The following is a 15,766-nucleotide window of genomic DNA, read 5'->3' as shown; positions in this document are numbered from 1 at the left end:
ATTAAAAAAATTAAAATTAAATTAATATTATAAATTAATTAAAATATTTTGAAATTTAAAAAATTAAAATCCACACAATATTTTAAAAATTAAACATCGTATTTAGAAATCTAAATAACACACATTCATCAATTAAAACTCAAATCTTTTTCATCCTCATCGTTTACAAATAAAACATTAGATCCTCGAATGTAAATATACTTATTAAAAATAGAGGTGAAAATTCAATGTCAATTTCTTGATCACTTATAATAAATATTAATTAAATTGTGTCATTATCAATGAAATATATGTATATATATGTAATAATAATCAGGTTTATCAAGATTTGAAGGGCCGCTTGAATTCAAACTTTTTTTCACAGGATTTATTAGAGTCAGGCGATTTCTTTTTAAAAAATAATTTTTAAAACTTAAATTTTTATTTAAATAAGATTTATAAACCTAACCTTTCAGGTTTGGCTCTTTTTTCTAATTTTACTTGGATTTAGCTAAACACAACAATTTTAGTGGCAGTCTGTGACAGGTAAACTGCTGCTATGTCTCCTGTTAAAGGATATGGGTCAAACTATTATAATATTATAACTACTTGAGTCAGAATGGCTATAGTCTTCATGTTTTGTGGTGGTTTTTATAAACTGTTACTATTGAGCCAACATTAAATGTTTTTTTTTTAAGTATCATTTAAATACTTTCGATGACTAAATCACAATGCCCATTTATAATAATGATTAAATAAATAGTATATTTAGTTTAATTGCCACAGCTAGTAAGTTTATATTATTAAACAAATTGATAATCAAATATATAGACAGGTGTGATTACGTACGAAGAGCATTAAAATCCGTTAATATACTATTCTGAAATACAAAAGTTGGAGGCATCAGGATAATATAATTTTTATTGACGTAAATGGATTGGATAAGAAGATAATGATCACAAAGAACACCCAATCTCTGGTTGATCACAATGCTTTTTTGAAAAAAAAAAATTTAGAAGTGTGTAGGTAAATGCATGGATAATCTCTATAGTACCCCCCAAAAAAAAATCTCTATATTTGATAATTTGTAATTTCATTATATGAAGCGATTTGTTATTAATTATTAGAAAATTACATTTAAATATCATATAAAAAATTAATTATAATAAAATCACAATTTAATTCAATCATTAAAAAACTTTATAATAATTAATTTTTTTATATGGAATTTGTTTATAATTTTTCCATTAATCATTGAATGACCATTTTGTTTGAACATGGATGCTCATGAATTCAGAAGCCGGGAGGAAGTTGCGTGTACCGAAGGGTAGCTATTCCGTGCAGCTACACCTAACATCGTACCTACGTCCGCATCAGAGCCTACCCCTTTCCCTGTCGTCCTTTTCCTTTCCTTCCTTGCCAGCCTCACTGTCTCCATAGATGTCTCATTTTTGCCTCTTACTCTCTTCCTTCCCCACCCGTCCGATCCTATCACCCCCCCAATGTCTCCTTCCCATCTGACGGTCACCGATTCGCCACGCTAGATCCGCCACCATCGACCATGGATCGTCACCACACAGTAGCATATACCGTCAGTGTTTATCTTATCTCCATTAGACTTTCTTTTTTCTTTTTAAAAAATGCGAAAACTGAAGAAGAAAACCAAACCTTATCCATTTGTGAGTTGAGAAATGTAAAATTGCCGCCCTGTCCGCCTGCTCCCTCCGTCCGGTTACTTTTGTCCTTTTTTGGTGCAATTTTGTTTCTAAAAACACGATTAGCTTTCAACACGTGTTCCCATCTTGTGCTTCCACGTGCCCCGTAGTAGCTGCTTCTTTACCTAACCTATCCCTCAACTTGGGCCTTATCCCTTCTATATTTAATTACTTATCTTAAAAAAAAAAACATGAAAATTTAGGTTTTGATGAATTTAAATAATATATTTCAAATCTCGATTTTGGCCTCTATTATTCACCGTGAACGGTTCCCGGTGTCATTTAAATGTATAAGCTTACTATAAAATAAAATAAGCAAATAGTAAGGTGATTTTTTTTTGGCCAACATTATGGTAAAATGATAGGAAAACATGACTTTTAACTTTTACACTTTAATTACATTTTATCATTAATTTTTATATTTTTTTAATATTTTAAATCTTTATATTTTTATTTTTTATTATTTTAAGTGATCTAAAATACTAAAATATCCAAGTAAAATGTAAGAGACTTACTGAAAAAATAATAAAAAAATAACATAATGTTTTGTTTTCCACTAAATTGATTGACTTCCTTCGTCTCCGTTTCCGATGAATAATATAGCCTTTTATTAATTAAATACAGTACTATGTGTCCAATTTTCAAACAATTATCCTGACACTGTTGGAAGAAAATATTTAAAATATAAATATACTTGGAATTTTTTTAGTTTTTATGGAAAATTTGTAATATTTAAGAGAGTATCAGTACGTGTTGTTAAAATAAATTGTTTTGTTTTGTATTTTATAAATAATATTAAATTTTTAATATCACATTCGTACGTAAACGAACGTTACTACTCGAATTAATGAAATTGAAATACCACACTAAATCCAAGTAGTTAATCTTCAAAATAAGCACTAATACTGCAAGTTGGGCGTGTAGTAGCGTGGGGAAGTGGGTCCCAGCGGTGACATAGCGAAGTGACCATTGCGGCGTCCAGCTGTCAACGGCGGTGGGTCGGGGCTCCAAATTCAAAGCACTTTCTACTTCACGTGCCCCGAGATTTTCACCGCGTCCGTTTAGCATTTCCAGCTTATCCACTCGAACCCTCTCTTGCCAATCGAACCGATTCTTCTCATCGTCTTTATACGTGTCGTCTATTGATTAGACGATCAGAAAACGTTACAGTGCTCTTCGAAACACCAGATCCCTACAGTTGTCGGAGATATCCCAAAAATGGTCAAACCGAGGCACGAATCTCGATCCTGTCAATGAAGCGCGGACAACTCGCCACGTAGCTCAACCGGAGCCCATCACCGAATAGTAATTGGACACGTGTCGGGGCACGAGCGTGACAGCTAATTTCGAGCAAGCTCCCCCCGAAGTGGGCCCCACGAGAGCATGATGCCTCGTGGCGGACTTACCAAAGGACAAAGGATAAGGTCGAAGTCCAGAAATGATCAGGTGTATCTCACACCATAGGTTCTCATAGACTATAGCCGTTGATTCGGATTCGTTCAAGTCTTGTTGACTCATCGAACTGTTGAAAGTTGCTTCTCATTTTTCTTACCCTCTCGGCTGAGACAAAGCAAGAAAAAAAATGGCGAAGCTGTTGACCCATAAAAACTATCGAGCTTCCAAAAATATCAAACTCTGATAAGCTGTCCCGGCTCAGTGGAGAGAGAGAGAAAGTGATGAGCGAGAAAGCTCCATAAAGTTACCAAAAGATAATTTAAAGTTTTCTATGATTTTTTTATAAAAAAATTATGGGGAATTAATATATATTTTTTCTGATATTCTTCTTCATCACTCCTGTAGTTGGACCAGATTGGATTTTTCCTCCGCCAGCGTTTTTATCTGGGTTCCGAATTTTCTACCCGTCCAATCAAAAATGGAATTCAAATCTCAATCAAACTGGTAATTTCCTCAGCCGTTTCTTTAATCAACTTGGGTTCTTCTTGTTTCGTTTTTGTTTTTCATTTTTTTTTCCTCTTCCTTTCACCTGTACTGAAGTTCTCTGCTTCTACATGACAACAACAATTTCTAGAGGATTGTTTGGTTGCTGTTTATTGTCGTAGCTGTATTTATTTTGATCTGAATCTATTCCATCCCTTTTGTTCCCCTCTTATCTGGAATTACAACTGGTAACTACACGGTGTATTTATCCCTTGCTTTGATCCACTTCTCCAAGCTCATCGTCAAGTAGCCGCTGCTTCTCTCTCTTTTAACGCTTCCCTTCCCTGTTCATCACAAATTTATCACTTCCTCCTCCAATTTCATGCTCTGCGGTCCCTCATTTTCTTAATTCAGGACTGTCTTCTGACCCACATCTCAAAAATCTCATTGTTTTTTAGGAGTGATTTATTTGTTAGTCAAGTGTTGTAGCTTTTGTGATTCTCTTAGAAAATGGTTTCAAGATCTTACTCAAACCTATTGGACCTGGCCTCTGGCGACTCTCCATCATTTGGGTTTATGAACCGTGGGATTCCCAGGATTATGACAGTGGCTGGTTTGATTTCTGAGGTTGATGACGACCCAGTGGAGAGTGTGAACTCTGATCCCTCGTCGTCGTCGGTCCACCGTGAGCGGATCATAATTGTTGCGAACCAGCTTCCAATCAGGGTTCAGAGGAAGCCAGACGGCGGTGGTAGTAGTAGTACTAGGAATTGGTTGTTCCAGTGGGATGATAATTCACTTCTCCTTCAGTTGAAAGATGGATTAGGTGATGATGATATTGAAGTTATTTATGTTGGGTGTCTCAAGGAAGAAATCCACCCAAATGAACAAGATGAGGTCTCACAGTTCCTCCTTGAAAATTACAGATGTGTCCCCACTTTTCTCCTTCCTGATCTGTTTTCAAGATACTATCATGGGTTTTGCAAGCAGCAGCTATGGCCTTTGTTTCACTACATGCTGCCTCTGTCACCAGAACTTGGGGGCAGATTCAATAGGTCACTGTGGCAGGCTTATGTCTCTGTGAATAAGATTTTTGCTGATCGAATTATGGAAGTGATTAACCCTGAAGACGATTATGTTTGGATCCATGATTATCATCTCATGGTGCTGCCTACATTCTTGAGGAAGAGATTCAACAGAGTTAAACTTGGGTTCTTCCTCCATAGCCCATTCCCTTCTTCAGAAATTTACAAGACATTGCCCATTAGAGAAGAGCTACTGAGAGCTCTTTTGAATTCAGATTTGATAGGTTTCCACACATTTGATTATGCGCGGCATTTCCTGTCCTGTTGTAGCCGGATGCTTGGCCTTAGCTACGAATCAAAGCGGGGTTATATTGGGCTTGAGTATTATGGTAGGACTGTTAGCATCAAAATTCTTCCTGTTGGTATCCACATGGGTCAGCTTCAACAAGTGTTAAGCCTTGCTAAGACAGAAGGGAAAGTTGCTGAGCTCATTGAGCAATTTTCAGGTCGGGGAAGGACATTGATGCTTGGAGTTGATGACATGGATATCTTTAAGGGAATAAGTTTGAAGCTTTTGGCCATGGAGCAGCTTCTTATTCAACATCCAGAGTGGCAAGGGAAGGTTGTATTGGTCCAAATTGCTAACCCGGCCCGGGGGAAAGGGAAAGATGTGAAGGAAGTGCAAACTGAGACAAAGGCAACGGTTAAAAGGATTAATGAATCGTTTGGGAAACCTGGGTATGATCCTGTCATTCTGATTGAGGAGCCACTGAAGTTCTATGAGAAAGTTGCATACTACACGGTTGCTGAGTGTTGTCTAGTCACTGCTGTTAGGGATGGAATGAATCTCATACCGTATGAATACATAATCAGTCGTCAAGGAAATGAAACATTGGACAAAGTTTTGGGACTGTCTTCCTCTCCTAAGAAGAGCATGCTGGTTGTCTCTGAGTTCATAGGTTGTTCCCCATCTTTAAGTGGAGCGATCAGAGTGAACCCATGGAATATTGATGCAGTAGCAGATGCAATGGACTCTGCCCTGGAAATGGCTGATTCAGAGAAACAGCTTAGGCATGAGAAGCATTATAGATATGTAAGTACCCATGATGTTGGGTACTGGGCTCGAAGCTTCTTGCAGGATTTGGAAAGGACTTGTAGTGATCATGTCCGACGAAGGTGGTGGGGAATTGGGTTTGGATTAGGTTTTAGAGTTGTAGCACTTGATCCAAACTTCAGGAAGCTCTCAATGGAGCACATAGTTTCAGCCTACAAGTGGACGAAAACTCGGGCGATCCTTTTAGATTATGATGGTACACTAATGCCTCAAGCTTCCATTGATAAGAGTCCGACAGGTAAATCTATTGAGATTCTTAGTAGCTTGTGCAGAGACAAGAACAACATGGTGTTTCTTGTTAGTGCTAGAAGCCGAAAAACTCTTGCTGAATGGTTTTCTCCTTGTGAGAACCTGGGGATTGCAGCTGAGCATGGTTACTTTTTAAGGTAAACTGCTAAAACTTTGGGATGATAATTAGTTAAAATTTCCTTAAGTGTTTGTTATTTGCCTCATTATTAATAAAACTATGATATGCAAACATATTTTACAAGTTAGCATCACATTATTGACCCATTACAGATTCTTCCATGTGTGATAATTTTGATGGCGAACTTGATAGAAAGAACCTGAATCTTAGAACAGCTCTTTGAAGTGTTTGATGTTTATGGTTAATGTTGTCAATTGTTTGGTTTCAGACTGAAGCGTGATGCAGAATGGGAAACATGTGGGCCCGCAACAGACTGTAGTTGGAAACAAATTGCTGAGCCTGTGATGAAGCTTTATACTGAAACAACTGACGGATCCACGATAGAAGATAAAGAGACTGCACTTGTGTGGTGCTATGAGGATGCAGATCCAGATTTTGGGTCATGCCAAGCCAAGGAACTTCTTGATCATCTTGAAAGTGTGCTTGCAAATGAACCTGTTACTGTCAAAAGTGGCCAGAACATTGTAGAGGTTAAACCACAGGTGTGTATAATATTTCTGAATGAGTTTAAATCGGTTCTCTTGGATTTCAACATTCTGCAATATGTCTTCAAATTTTCATTTATCTTGGATGCAAAATTTTGGTTAGCTTGTGAGACGTTATTTATATAGCAAGTCAATTTGTAACGAGCATGCAGTTGGTGCCATGTGAAGGTTTTTAGGGTTTATGAATCAAGAAAAATAATGCTATGAAATAGTTGGAAAAAACTAAAAGCAGATGAAAGAAGGTGATCTGTTGTCTAGTCCAATCTTTCTATGACTTGTGAATATTAATCTAAGTCTGGAATTCTTCATCTGCTTCTATTGTAGTAGTTAAACGCAATTTATGTTAAAACCCTTCTGAGAGTAGAGAGTGAATTGATTCTTAGACTGCTGCATAAATATGACTTCACTGTTAAAAGGTATTCTGTGCCTTTTTTTGACCCCCTTTTTCTTGGTGAGAAATGAAAAAAGGTTCAGATGCTACTTGTTTCATGGTTCTAAACTTCTAATATGCGGCACAAACATTTCAAAAAACAAAAAAAAAAAAAAAAAGCTGATTACTTACAGCTTTTAATATCGTTGAACTTTGTGCCTTTTCCTCCACTGCCTTTAATACCTATATCACTTGCAGGGGGTGAGCAAAGGGATTGTGGTGAAGCGCCTGCTTTCGACCATGCAAGAAAATGAAATATCACCTGATTTTGTGTTGTGCATAGGAGATGATAGGTCTGATGAAGACATGTTTGAGGTAATCTCCAGTTCCATGGCTGGTCCTACCCTTGCACCGAGGGCCGAAGTATTTGCATGCACGGTTGGCCGGAAGCCGAGCAAAGCCAAGTACTATCTTGATGATACAGCTGAAATAGTGAGATTGATACAAGGGCTGGCATGCGTCTCAGAGCAAACACATGGAAGAAAAGCTGGTGAATGAAATGTTTTGAGCTTCACTGCTTCTTGCTGCTGTTTCAGTCATTAATTGTGCTTCTTTCTCCCCCACACGATCTCATTGTTTTCTTGATATTTCCGTGTAAATTATAATAGCTGTTTGTTCCCGAGAGAAGCTCTGTATCGGATTCCTTTGGAATGTTTGATTGCAATTAGGAAAAAACTTGTAAATATATATTTGTTTTTCCACCATTAACTTCCAATTTTGCCCTGCTTTTCTAAGTTATTTGATAATATCTTCTCATTATATATTTGGCAGATGTACAGGATCATCTCCAAAATGACTTTTCTGATCAGTGTCAGCTACATTACCTTTCTCCTGCTCCAATTTCAATAACACATCCATTAGCCTCGTTTATTTCGTCATAATCTCGGATGGGATTCATCTCCAGCCATAAAAACACTGCACATTGTTCCAGTGAAGTTTTTATTGATGTGGTGGTGTGTGGGAGAGCCGGACGAAGTAGTTTCGTCACCTGAGCTCCGGAGTTCGGATCTCCGATTCTCCATCAAGCTGGATGTCGGGCCCTGACCGGTTCGTTTTGATACTACGATGAAATAAATAATTATGATCCGAAACTTGAACCTGATCTGAGGTTTGCGGAATTAGTGCATTTGCCTGAGGTATCTACGTTGGATAGTCGACAATCAGTTCCCTTGCCCTCGTGCATTGACAGGCTTTTGGGCGTCACGGTGTTTTCCAGGTTTCTAGCGTTCTATATATGGCTAAGACGTAGTTTGGCGATGATCTTCAAATACAATCTATTTAGGACTATGACATTGTTTTCAATATGTAAGCTCAAACAATTGATTGGAGTGAAGTACATCATAACGCACAATTCTTGGATGTAAGATCCCACTCTTGTCAGCATCGAGGAGAGACCAATTGTTCAGTTCGGGGGCGGTTAGTGGAGATACTGCTTCCCAATCGTTAGAGGGAGAGACTGAGTGGCGAAGTAACTTGCACAAACACTGCTCTCTCTCTGTGTGGCGTATCTCAGCTCTCCAGTCCATGAGCAGAGCTTTTCTAGTGATGCGGATCAGCGACTTTTGGCCGAAAAAGATTGGTAGCTTTTGGAACCAGCGATGTGTAGGATGATGAATGTCCTGTTCCAAGTCAAAAGATGATTGGGATAGAAATCACTCGCTCAGATGTTAAAACCAGATGTTAAACCTGAGATACTGCCCCAATTTGGACTTCCTAAACTGGCACTGGCTATCCTTTGCAAAGGATGAATTTCGGAATTCTCGATCGTAATTGTTATTTCACCAAAAATCTCCACATGAACAATGTCCATTATTGAAATGGTGGAATCTGCTATTATCCCTCACAATGATTTCCCTCCCAACAATCTTTGCAATAAATTTAATCGCCGTATGGCAGTCCACACAAACCCGAATATTCTTGATTACACGAATTGTTGTGCCAGCAGGAGTGCTAATAATGCCATATGCTATGGCAAGTCTCTCACTGTGGGTATGTAACAAGAATCGTTTCTGATCCTCTTCAACATCATGGAGAACCTGATCAGTGTCAGCGACATAACCTTCTTTCTCCATCTGCTCCAATAACACATTCAATGCCTCGTTTATTTTGTCATAATCTGGATGGGATTCATCTCCAGCCATGAAACAATGCACATCGTTCCTAACCTCGATCCAGCTGCACGCTGGTGTCTTCTTCATTCCTCTTTTCCTCATTTGGATTCTTAATTTTGCAGCATCTTTCCATCTGTGGGAAGCTGAGTATATGTTTGACATTAGAATATAAGCACCCATGTTTTCCGGATCGATAATTAGTATCTTGTCAACAACCTTTTCTGCTAATTCAACATTCTTGTGAACTCTACAAGCAGCCAGCAATGTTGACCACACGCTTCCTGTCGGGGGCGGTGCTTTCATGCCAGAAATAAAGTCATGGGCTTCCTCCAACTTTCCCGCTCTACCAAGCAGATCTGCAACAGCAGCATAATGCTCCAGGCCAGGAGCAATACCGAAATCACATGCCATACTATTCAAATACTTCCACGCTTCATCTACCAATCCAGCATGACAACAGGCAGTTAAAACAGCCACAAATACCACGTAGGTTGGCTCTACTCCATCTGCTAACATCTGCTCAAACAAGCTAACAGCATCAAGGGCATGCCCATGCAAAGCACATCCCATAATGATGGCAGTATATGACACAATGTCATGCATCACTATCTTGTCAAATATATGCCTGGCCATCTTAACGTTGCCACATTTAGCATACATATCCACCAGAGCACTTGCTATAAACTTGTTATCATCAAACCCTATTCTAATTATGTATCCATGGAGCTGCTTTCCCAAACTTAGGGCTGTCAAGTGAGCACAAGCTGGTATGATACTTGAGAAAGAAACAGGCTTTGGTTTAACTTTTTCCTTCAACATTTGACGGAACAACCATAGCCCTTGATCAAACTGACCGTTCTGCACGCATCCAGCAATAATAGAGTTCCACGAAATGGCATCTCGCTTAGATAAGAGGTTAAAGACATGAAGCGAATACTCCGCTTGAGTACATTTAGCATACATATCAATTAAACTGCTTCCAATGAAAACATCCGCATCAAACCCATGTCTGATAACATAGCTATGAATTTCTTTTCCTTTAATAATATCAGCATACTCTGCAAAAATTGGAAGAATGCTTGACAATGTGAAGGTGTCAGGCTTCAAGTTTGCATTTCCCATCTCCCTAACCATGGTTAGTGCTTCTTCATACATCCCATTTTGTGCATTTCCGACAATAACAGTGTTCCAGGAAACAAGATCCTTTATTGGCATCATCTCAAAAACCTTTCTGACACTACCTATTTTCACAGGAGCCATGTCTGCCATCACAACATTATTTTGATTAACATGATCCAAAAAAGTAACATCAGCATCACCTTTTAGATGAGAATTGATGCCGAGGAACTGTCCTTCAGAATTGTTCACTGATCTACATGAATTATTATAATTCAAGATCAAACTACCATCAGCTTCTCTCTCTGCATTGCCTGCAAAAAACTGCGAAACCATTTCACCATTTGATCCAATGCACCTAAATAAACGACTCTCGTGTTTAGCATTTTCCTTTTCTTCAGTAAATCCGTCAAGCATATTCCGTGCAGAAAGATTGTTTTTACAAGACTTACCCAAACTCTGAAATTTTGAATACATATTCATCAGTGCATTACCAGTGTATAAATCAAAATCCAGACCAAGACGGATGATGCACCCATGCACTGACTCACCCAACCTCAAGTCCTTCAGCAATGTACAAGCTTTGAGCACAGAAGGAAACACATGTTTATCTGGAAAAATACCCGATGCCCGCATCTCATTAAAGGATGCCAACGATTGAACAGAAAGGCCATGAGAAGTGTAGCATCTAATGATAGATTTCCAAGCCAGAGCTCGAGGAGACTGCAGGCTGTCAAATACACGAACTGAATCATGTAAATGGTTCAAGTTTGAGTAAATTGAAAGTATAACGGAATTGTCGGAGTGAAATGTTCCTTTAATTTTGAGAATTTGTGCATGAAACTGTTTTGCGAGATAGGTGCAAGTGATAGCGTTTGGGTTTTTTAGAATAGTTCTTATCAGATTTTGAGATGAACCCATCGATCTAGCAGGATTTTAAAGTAAACATGGTGATGCACCCCGCGACTTCTTTGGATGAAGAAAGGTGTGTAATGATTGTACACTGACCAGTATTCTTCTGCAATTGCATTCTAAAACTCAATCAAAGAAACCACACGCTCAAATCCCCAAGTTTAAACGAGTTCACGGCAATCATTACAATCAAACGTTGACTGATCGGTGACTGGTTCTCGAACTCGACAGTAGGCATTCTAGTACTTTACAGCCCAAATCATGAACTTGTGACCAATTCAGAAACCAAAAGGAGTGAGCATGACTAATTAAATGTTTCAGAAATGGCACTCACAAAATTTGTCATCGTCCTCTACCTGTTCGAGCAATACCAGCGTGCTAATGATGGCTTCATTCATGAGTCAGGGGAATAAATACTTCGTTGAAGTGGTGAGAGCTGAACTTGAGAGCCACGCCGAAAGCTCCAGTGGATTGGAGGGTGGTCCTGTTCGTCAACGGCGATGGGGGTCCTCTCCCTCCCATCTCCCTGGGCGCCTCGGCGATCAGGTGCTATGGCCTATGGTATGTAAATGGGCCAATAACGGGCCACTCTTTAGCCCATACAAAGAGGCTCAATTGTGGCCCAACATTTACTTTTAAGCAAGGTACGTAAAACCGGACCGGTCATTAAACCGGTCATAGCACTGGGTCACGGGTTAGTGGTTCAATCAGGGTTGAACCGGGGGTTGAACCGGTGGCAAACCGGTCATGATTAAAATAATACAATTTAAATAAAAAGACATTAATTATAAAAACATTCAACCAAATCCAACCACTCAAAAGTCTAACAATAATAAAATACTATATTTTTGGACTTAGCATGCTTTATCTCTAATTTTTTATTTTTTGACTTCAATTTTACTTTTTTTTGTTATTTTTTTCCGAACTCAGAGCTCTGAAAAATTAAAAATGAAAAAAAAAATCAAAAACGACGTCGTTTTGGGGTAAAAGTCTGAAAAAATATTAACCCGGTTAACCCAGTCAACCCACCGGGTTATCCGGGTTATACCGGGTTGAACCCGGGTTGACCGGGTTACACCGGTTCACTCCCTCACCGGGTTAAGTGCAAACCCAGACCGGACAGAGGACCGGTTCACCGGTTTCCGGGTTGACCCGGCCGGTCCGGTCCGGTTTTCAATACCATGCTTTTAAGGATCTGATGCGTTTTCTTTTCTATCCCCCCCCCTCGCGGCAAAAGGCTAAAGCAGAAATGGGACGGAATCAGGAAAAGAAAAAGGAAAAATTATTTAATGTCCCACTCAGCACAATTAATTATTTTTAAATTCAATGACAGCTGAGTTTAAAAAATGGTAAATTTTTAATTAACCTGAGAGTATTTCAATGTGTTTTTTGTTTAATAGGACTTGTATGTAATTCTTTAAAAAAAAAAAAAGAAGTCAACTTTACCTATGTTCTAAGGGTTTTATGGTGAATTTTTAATCAAAGAAAAATTCATTGATAATTAGTTTAATGAGATGATTATTAAAATTTTGAATATATACTTGCAACTGCTCAATAAAGAGAAGGGTGGGGCTTCAGTGGGGTAGAATTTTATATAAAAAAATATTATGATCATTTTCTTTTAAAACATATTTGCAATTCGTCCCTTAATCTTGCAATGAATTTTTGAACTCTATAGGTCTTGATTTAAAATTAAATCCTTACAGGGGTTTTAAACTGAAATTGTCCCCTAATTTTTTAATGTCTAGGATAAAATCTTTGATGTCTAGTCTAACGGATTGGATGGGAACATGAAGTTAGAAAGGAGAATAGTTACTGTGTGATGAGGATGAAAGCAGGGTGGGCCACCTAGGAAGGAAAGGAGGGACACCACATAGCAATTGCCTGGTTTCTATGTTGGGTCTTGCGAGCAACAACGTTAGCAACACGTAAAGAAAGAGGACCATCCCCTTCGATTTGATTTTGAATTGAAACCATCGTGACTGTCCTAGTCTCCGGGTGTTAGTGGCCTCACTTTTCTCATGTTCCCACTTGCGCTTGACTCTCTCTCCTCTCCAATATATGCTCCCCCCCCCCCCCCCGGTGTGAACTCTATCTTTCAAGCACTTCCCTCTTTTCTCTTGCTTTATTCTAACTCACTCAAGTCTCCTTTGATTACTGAAAATAAATTAAATGAAATAGATTAAAAAAATTAAAATAAAAATAAATTAAGTTATCATTCTTCATGATAAGCGTAATAAAACTCATTAATATTTATTACAAATGTAAAAATTATTACACACTTCAAAAATTTAATGAATCATTTTCTCAATCTCATGAACTAAATTACTTACCCTCTTTATAAATGTGCTCATCTTGCCCCTTTGATCATATTATTTTTATCTTTATTTTTTCATTCCATTCCATTCTAATAAGCAAATGAGACCTCAATTTCTTATTTTATGTGCTTCCAATACAATATCTTATGTTTTAATTGGAAGAGTGCTCAAACTATTTTAATAATCAGTCAAAATAAAGTAATGAGAGTTTAATGAGCATCTCCAAGGAATCTATTGTTCTAAAGATGTTATAGATTTAATTGATAATCTCGGTCATCTCAAGAATAGGCAAATTCACACTATATCTCCTTAATTATATAGATAGTATGAAAGTAAAGAGAAAATGAAGAATGATAGAATGGGTCAATAATTGTGAGTTAGGCTAAAATCCTCTTATGTTGAGTGTACAAAAAACTAAATGGAGCCAATGGCCTTATAACCTAATGGTATGTAAGTGCCCTTATAAATGAGAGATCGTAGGTTTGATTTTGTTTGTAACTTTGGGTTATTAGTGCTTGTCCTTTTAATTCAAAGAAAAAAAAGGAAAGAAGAAAACAAATGGTTATAGATTGGATCTCTATTCAAATGGGCTCACTATTTGTGTGACTCATCTATTATATAGTTCACACGAAAATTATAAAAGGTCAATATATTACAGGCTCAATAATTAATTAAATGCTATTCCACACAAAATATAAAATACTCGAGTAGAGAGATCTAGAGTAATACCAGGTGTGTCTTCTATTCTTGTTGAGATGGTTCTCACTTGGTACTGGCATTAATTATTAGTCCATGATGCTCTAAAATTCATGGGAAGCAAGACATTGATTGCAGACTAGCCAGAGCACCAACTTACAGATTGCTCGAATTTTAGGAAATAATTAATTGCCACGAACACCAATTGTGGACTTTAATAAATGCTGCTTGACTACATATTTACTGAAATGAGAATCAAGGAGTGGTTGACAAGTTAGCCGAGTGACATACCTTGCAAGTGGACGGATCGCTCCTCATTATTATTCCTCAAAATAGCTTTAAATCCTCTTTATATTTACTTTTCCTCCTCAAACCCCAATCTCAAGAAAAAACAAGATTCTAATAAATATAGTATTCAAAGATGAACCTAGATTTTGACCAATTCAATATAGTTTTGGCTAGTTTTGATTGTGTACATGAGGAAGAACGCGGTTTGATCCTTGAATCATTGAACACCGAAGAAAGCTTATTGCATGCATTAATCCCAGGCGCAGGGAGCATTTAATTTGAATATCATTTTCAGTATTTTGTGACTTTAGAATGTCCCTTCCAATACTCTTAGATAGCAAATAATGTTCCCATATACGTACTCTCCTTGTCGATCCAACTTGATTTTTTTCGGATTCATTAGGGTTTTGGGAATTAAAATTATTCACAAGGACCAAATTCATAAACTATTTATTCCCAATGATCTCATCCAGTGTCAAATGCTTGAGCAAACACTTGAAAATTTTCTTTGTTTTTCACCATTAAATACTTCAACTTGGTTCTTGGGAATAAATACTTTCTGAATTTGATATTTTTGTGAACAATTTTGTCTAGAGACTAATATATTTCTAGGTATTGGATGGTTTGAACCAAATGGGCATAAAGAAGAGCTTTCGGATGACAAATACAAAAATGTGCATCAATATGAAATTGACATCCAAGGTCTTGTTTGGACTTAAAGTTAAAGTAGAAGTTCAAAGTTAAGAGGAGAAAGCTCTGTCCCAAGATATAAGTGGAGACGTAGCTCACTTTGTTTCTAGGAGAAGGATCGTGCCATGCATAAGCTCAATATAACCCTCAAAACTCAAGGGTGACTAAACATTAGGGATTGTTGAGTGGATATGGCGTGATCATCTTAGGTTCCACAAATCTCGCAAGGCCATACTACGTGGTTGTTGATATTTCGTGCACTGGCTTTGAATCTTATGAGAATAACGATCTCGATCGAATGCTTATAAAAGGATCAAAGGACCGTGAGGAGGGAGGAATCATCAACAACACTCTATCAACATTTTTGAACATAGTCATTTTACTTTCCAAATTTACCTTGTATCAAGTTCCTCTTAGAATCAATTCTAGGTTCGAGTTGCAATCAACAAAACTATGTCTTGTTATTTTCACCATTAATTCAAAAATAGATTTTGTTTTGATCTCTTTGTATCTTCACATTCGGATAAATTATGATAAGAGAGTTCAGGAATTCTATTATTATCTTTGAGACTTAGCATTTTT

At 37.7% G+C, this 15,766-nt stretch overlaps 2 protein-coding genes across 10 annotated transcripts; one reads left to right on the top strand and one right to left on the bottom strand.

Annotated features, from left to right (window-relative positions):
- Positions 1-3,372: 3,372 nt before the first annotated feature.
- Positions 3,373-9,903, top strand: LOC129311428 (alpha,alpha-trehalose-phosphate synthase [UDP-forming] 6). The gene is made up of 4 exons (XM_054953750.1): positions 3,373-6,097; positions 6,347-6,620; positions 7,252-7,543; positions 7,825-9,903. Exons 1-4 carry the CDS (start codon positions 4,083-4,085, stop codon positions 7,932-7,934), a joined length of 2,691 nt encoding a protein of 896 aa, XP_054809725.1. The 5' UTR covers positions 3,373-4,082; the 3' UTR covers positions 7,935-9,903.
- Positions 8,311-11,808, bottom strand: LOC129311429 (putative pentatricopeptide repeat-containing protein At3g23330). Of its 9 annotated transcripts, none has more exons than XM_054953760.1 (3): positions 11,527-11,806; positions 10,484-10,594; positions 8,311-10,405 (listed from the first exon to the last, which is right to left on the bottom strand). In XM_054953760.1, the coding sequence occupies exons 1-3, from the start codon at positions 11,588-11,590 to the stop codon at positions 8,832-8,834; spliced, it is 1,749 nt and encodes a 582-aa protein (XP_054809735.1). In that variant the 5' UTR covers positions 11,591-11,806; the 3' UTR covers positions 8,311-8,831. The 9 variants fall into 9 exon arrangements, with proteins under 9 accessions (XP_054809735.1, XP_054809729.1, XP_054809728.1 ...); XM_054953754.1 differs by having other exon boundaries at positions 10,733-11,650; XM_054953753.1 differs by having other exon boundaries at positions 8,311-11,010; positions 11,549-11,808.
- Between the last annotated feature and the right edge of the window lie 3,958 nt (positions 11,809-15,766).

Source organism: Prosopis cineraria, unplaced genomic scaffold, assembly GCF_029017545.1.
Source record: "Prosopis cineraria cultivar Desert tree isolate PC_DT_omini unplaced genomic scaffold, ASM2901754v1 PC5, whole genome shotgun sequence".
Lineage (NCBI taxonomy): Eukaryota > Viridiplantae > Streptophyta > Magnoliopsida > Fabales > Fabaceae > Prosopis > Prosopis cineraria.
The sequence above is the reverse complement of the archived record's forward strand: the minus strand, read 5'-3'. Positions and strand labels throughout refer to the sequence as shown.

What these genes read in the sequence shown, in the direction of transcription:
- LOC129311428 (XM_054953750.1), top strand. Translation starts at nt 4,083, where the DNA reads ATGGTTTCAAGATCTTACTCAAACCTATTGGACCTGGCCTCTGGCGAC. An exon ending in GAGCATGGTTACTTTTTAAG is followed by an intron (nt 6,098 to 6,346) that starts GTAAACTGCTAA and finishes GTTTGGTTTCAG; the next exon opens with ACTGAAGCGTGATGCAGAAT. An exon ending in TTGTAGAGGTTAAACCACAG is followed by an intron (nt 6,621 to 7,251) that starts GTGTGTATAATA and finishes TATCACTTGCAG; the next exon opens with GGGGTGAGCAAAGGGATTGT.
- LOC129311429 (XM_054953751.1), bottom strand. Translation starts at nt 11,201, where the DNA reads ATGGGTTCATCTCAAAATCTGATAAGAACTATTCTAAAAAACCCAAAC. An exon ending in CATCAATTCTCATCTAAAAG is followed by an intron (nt 10,406 to 10,483) that starts GTGATGCTGATG and finishes CTGTGAAAATAG; the next exon opens with GTAGTGTCAGAAAGGTTTTT.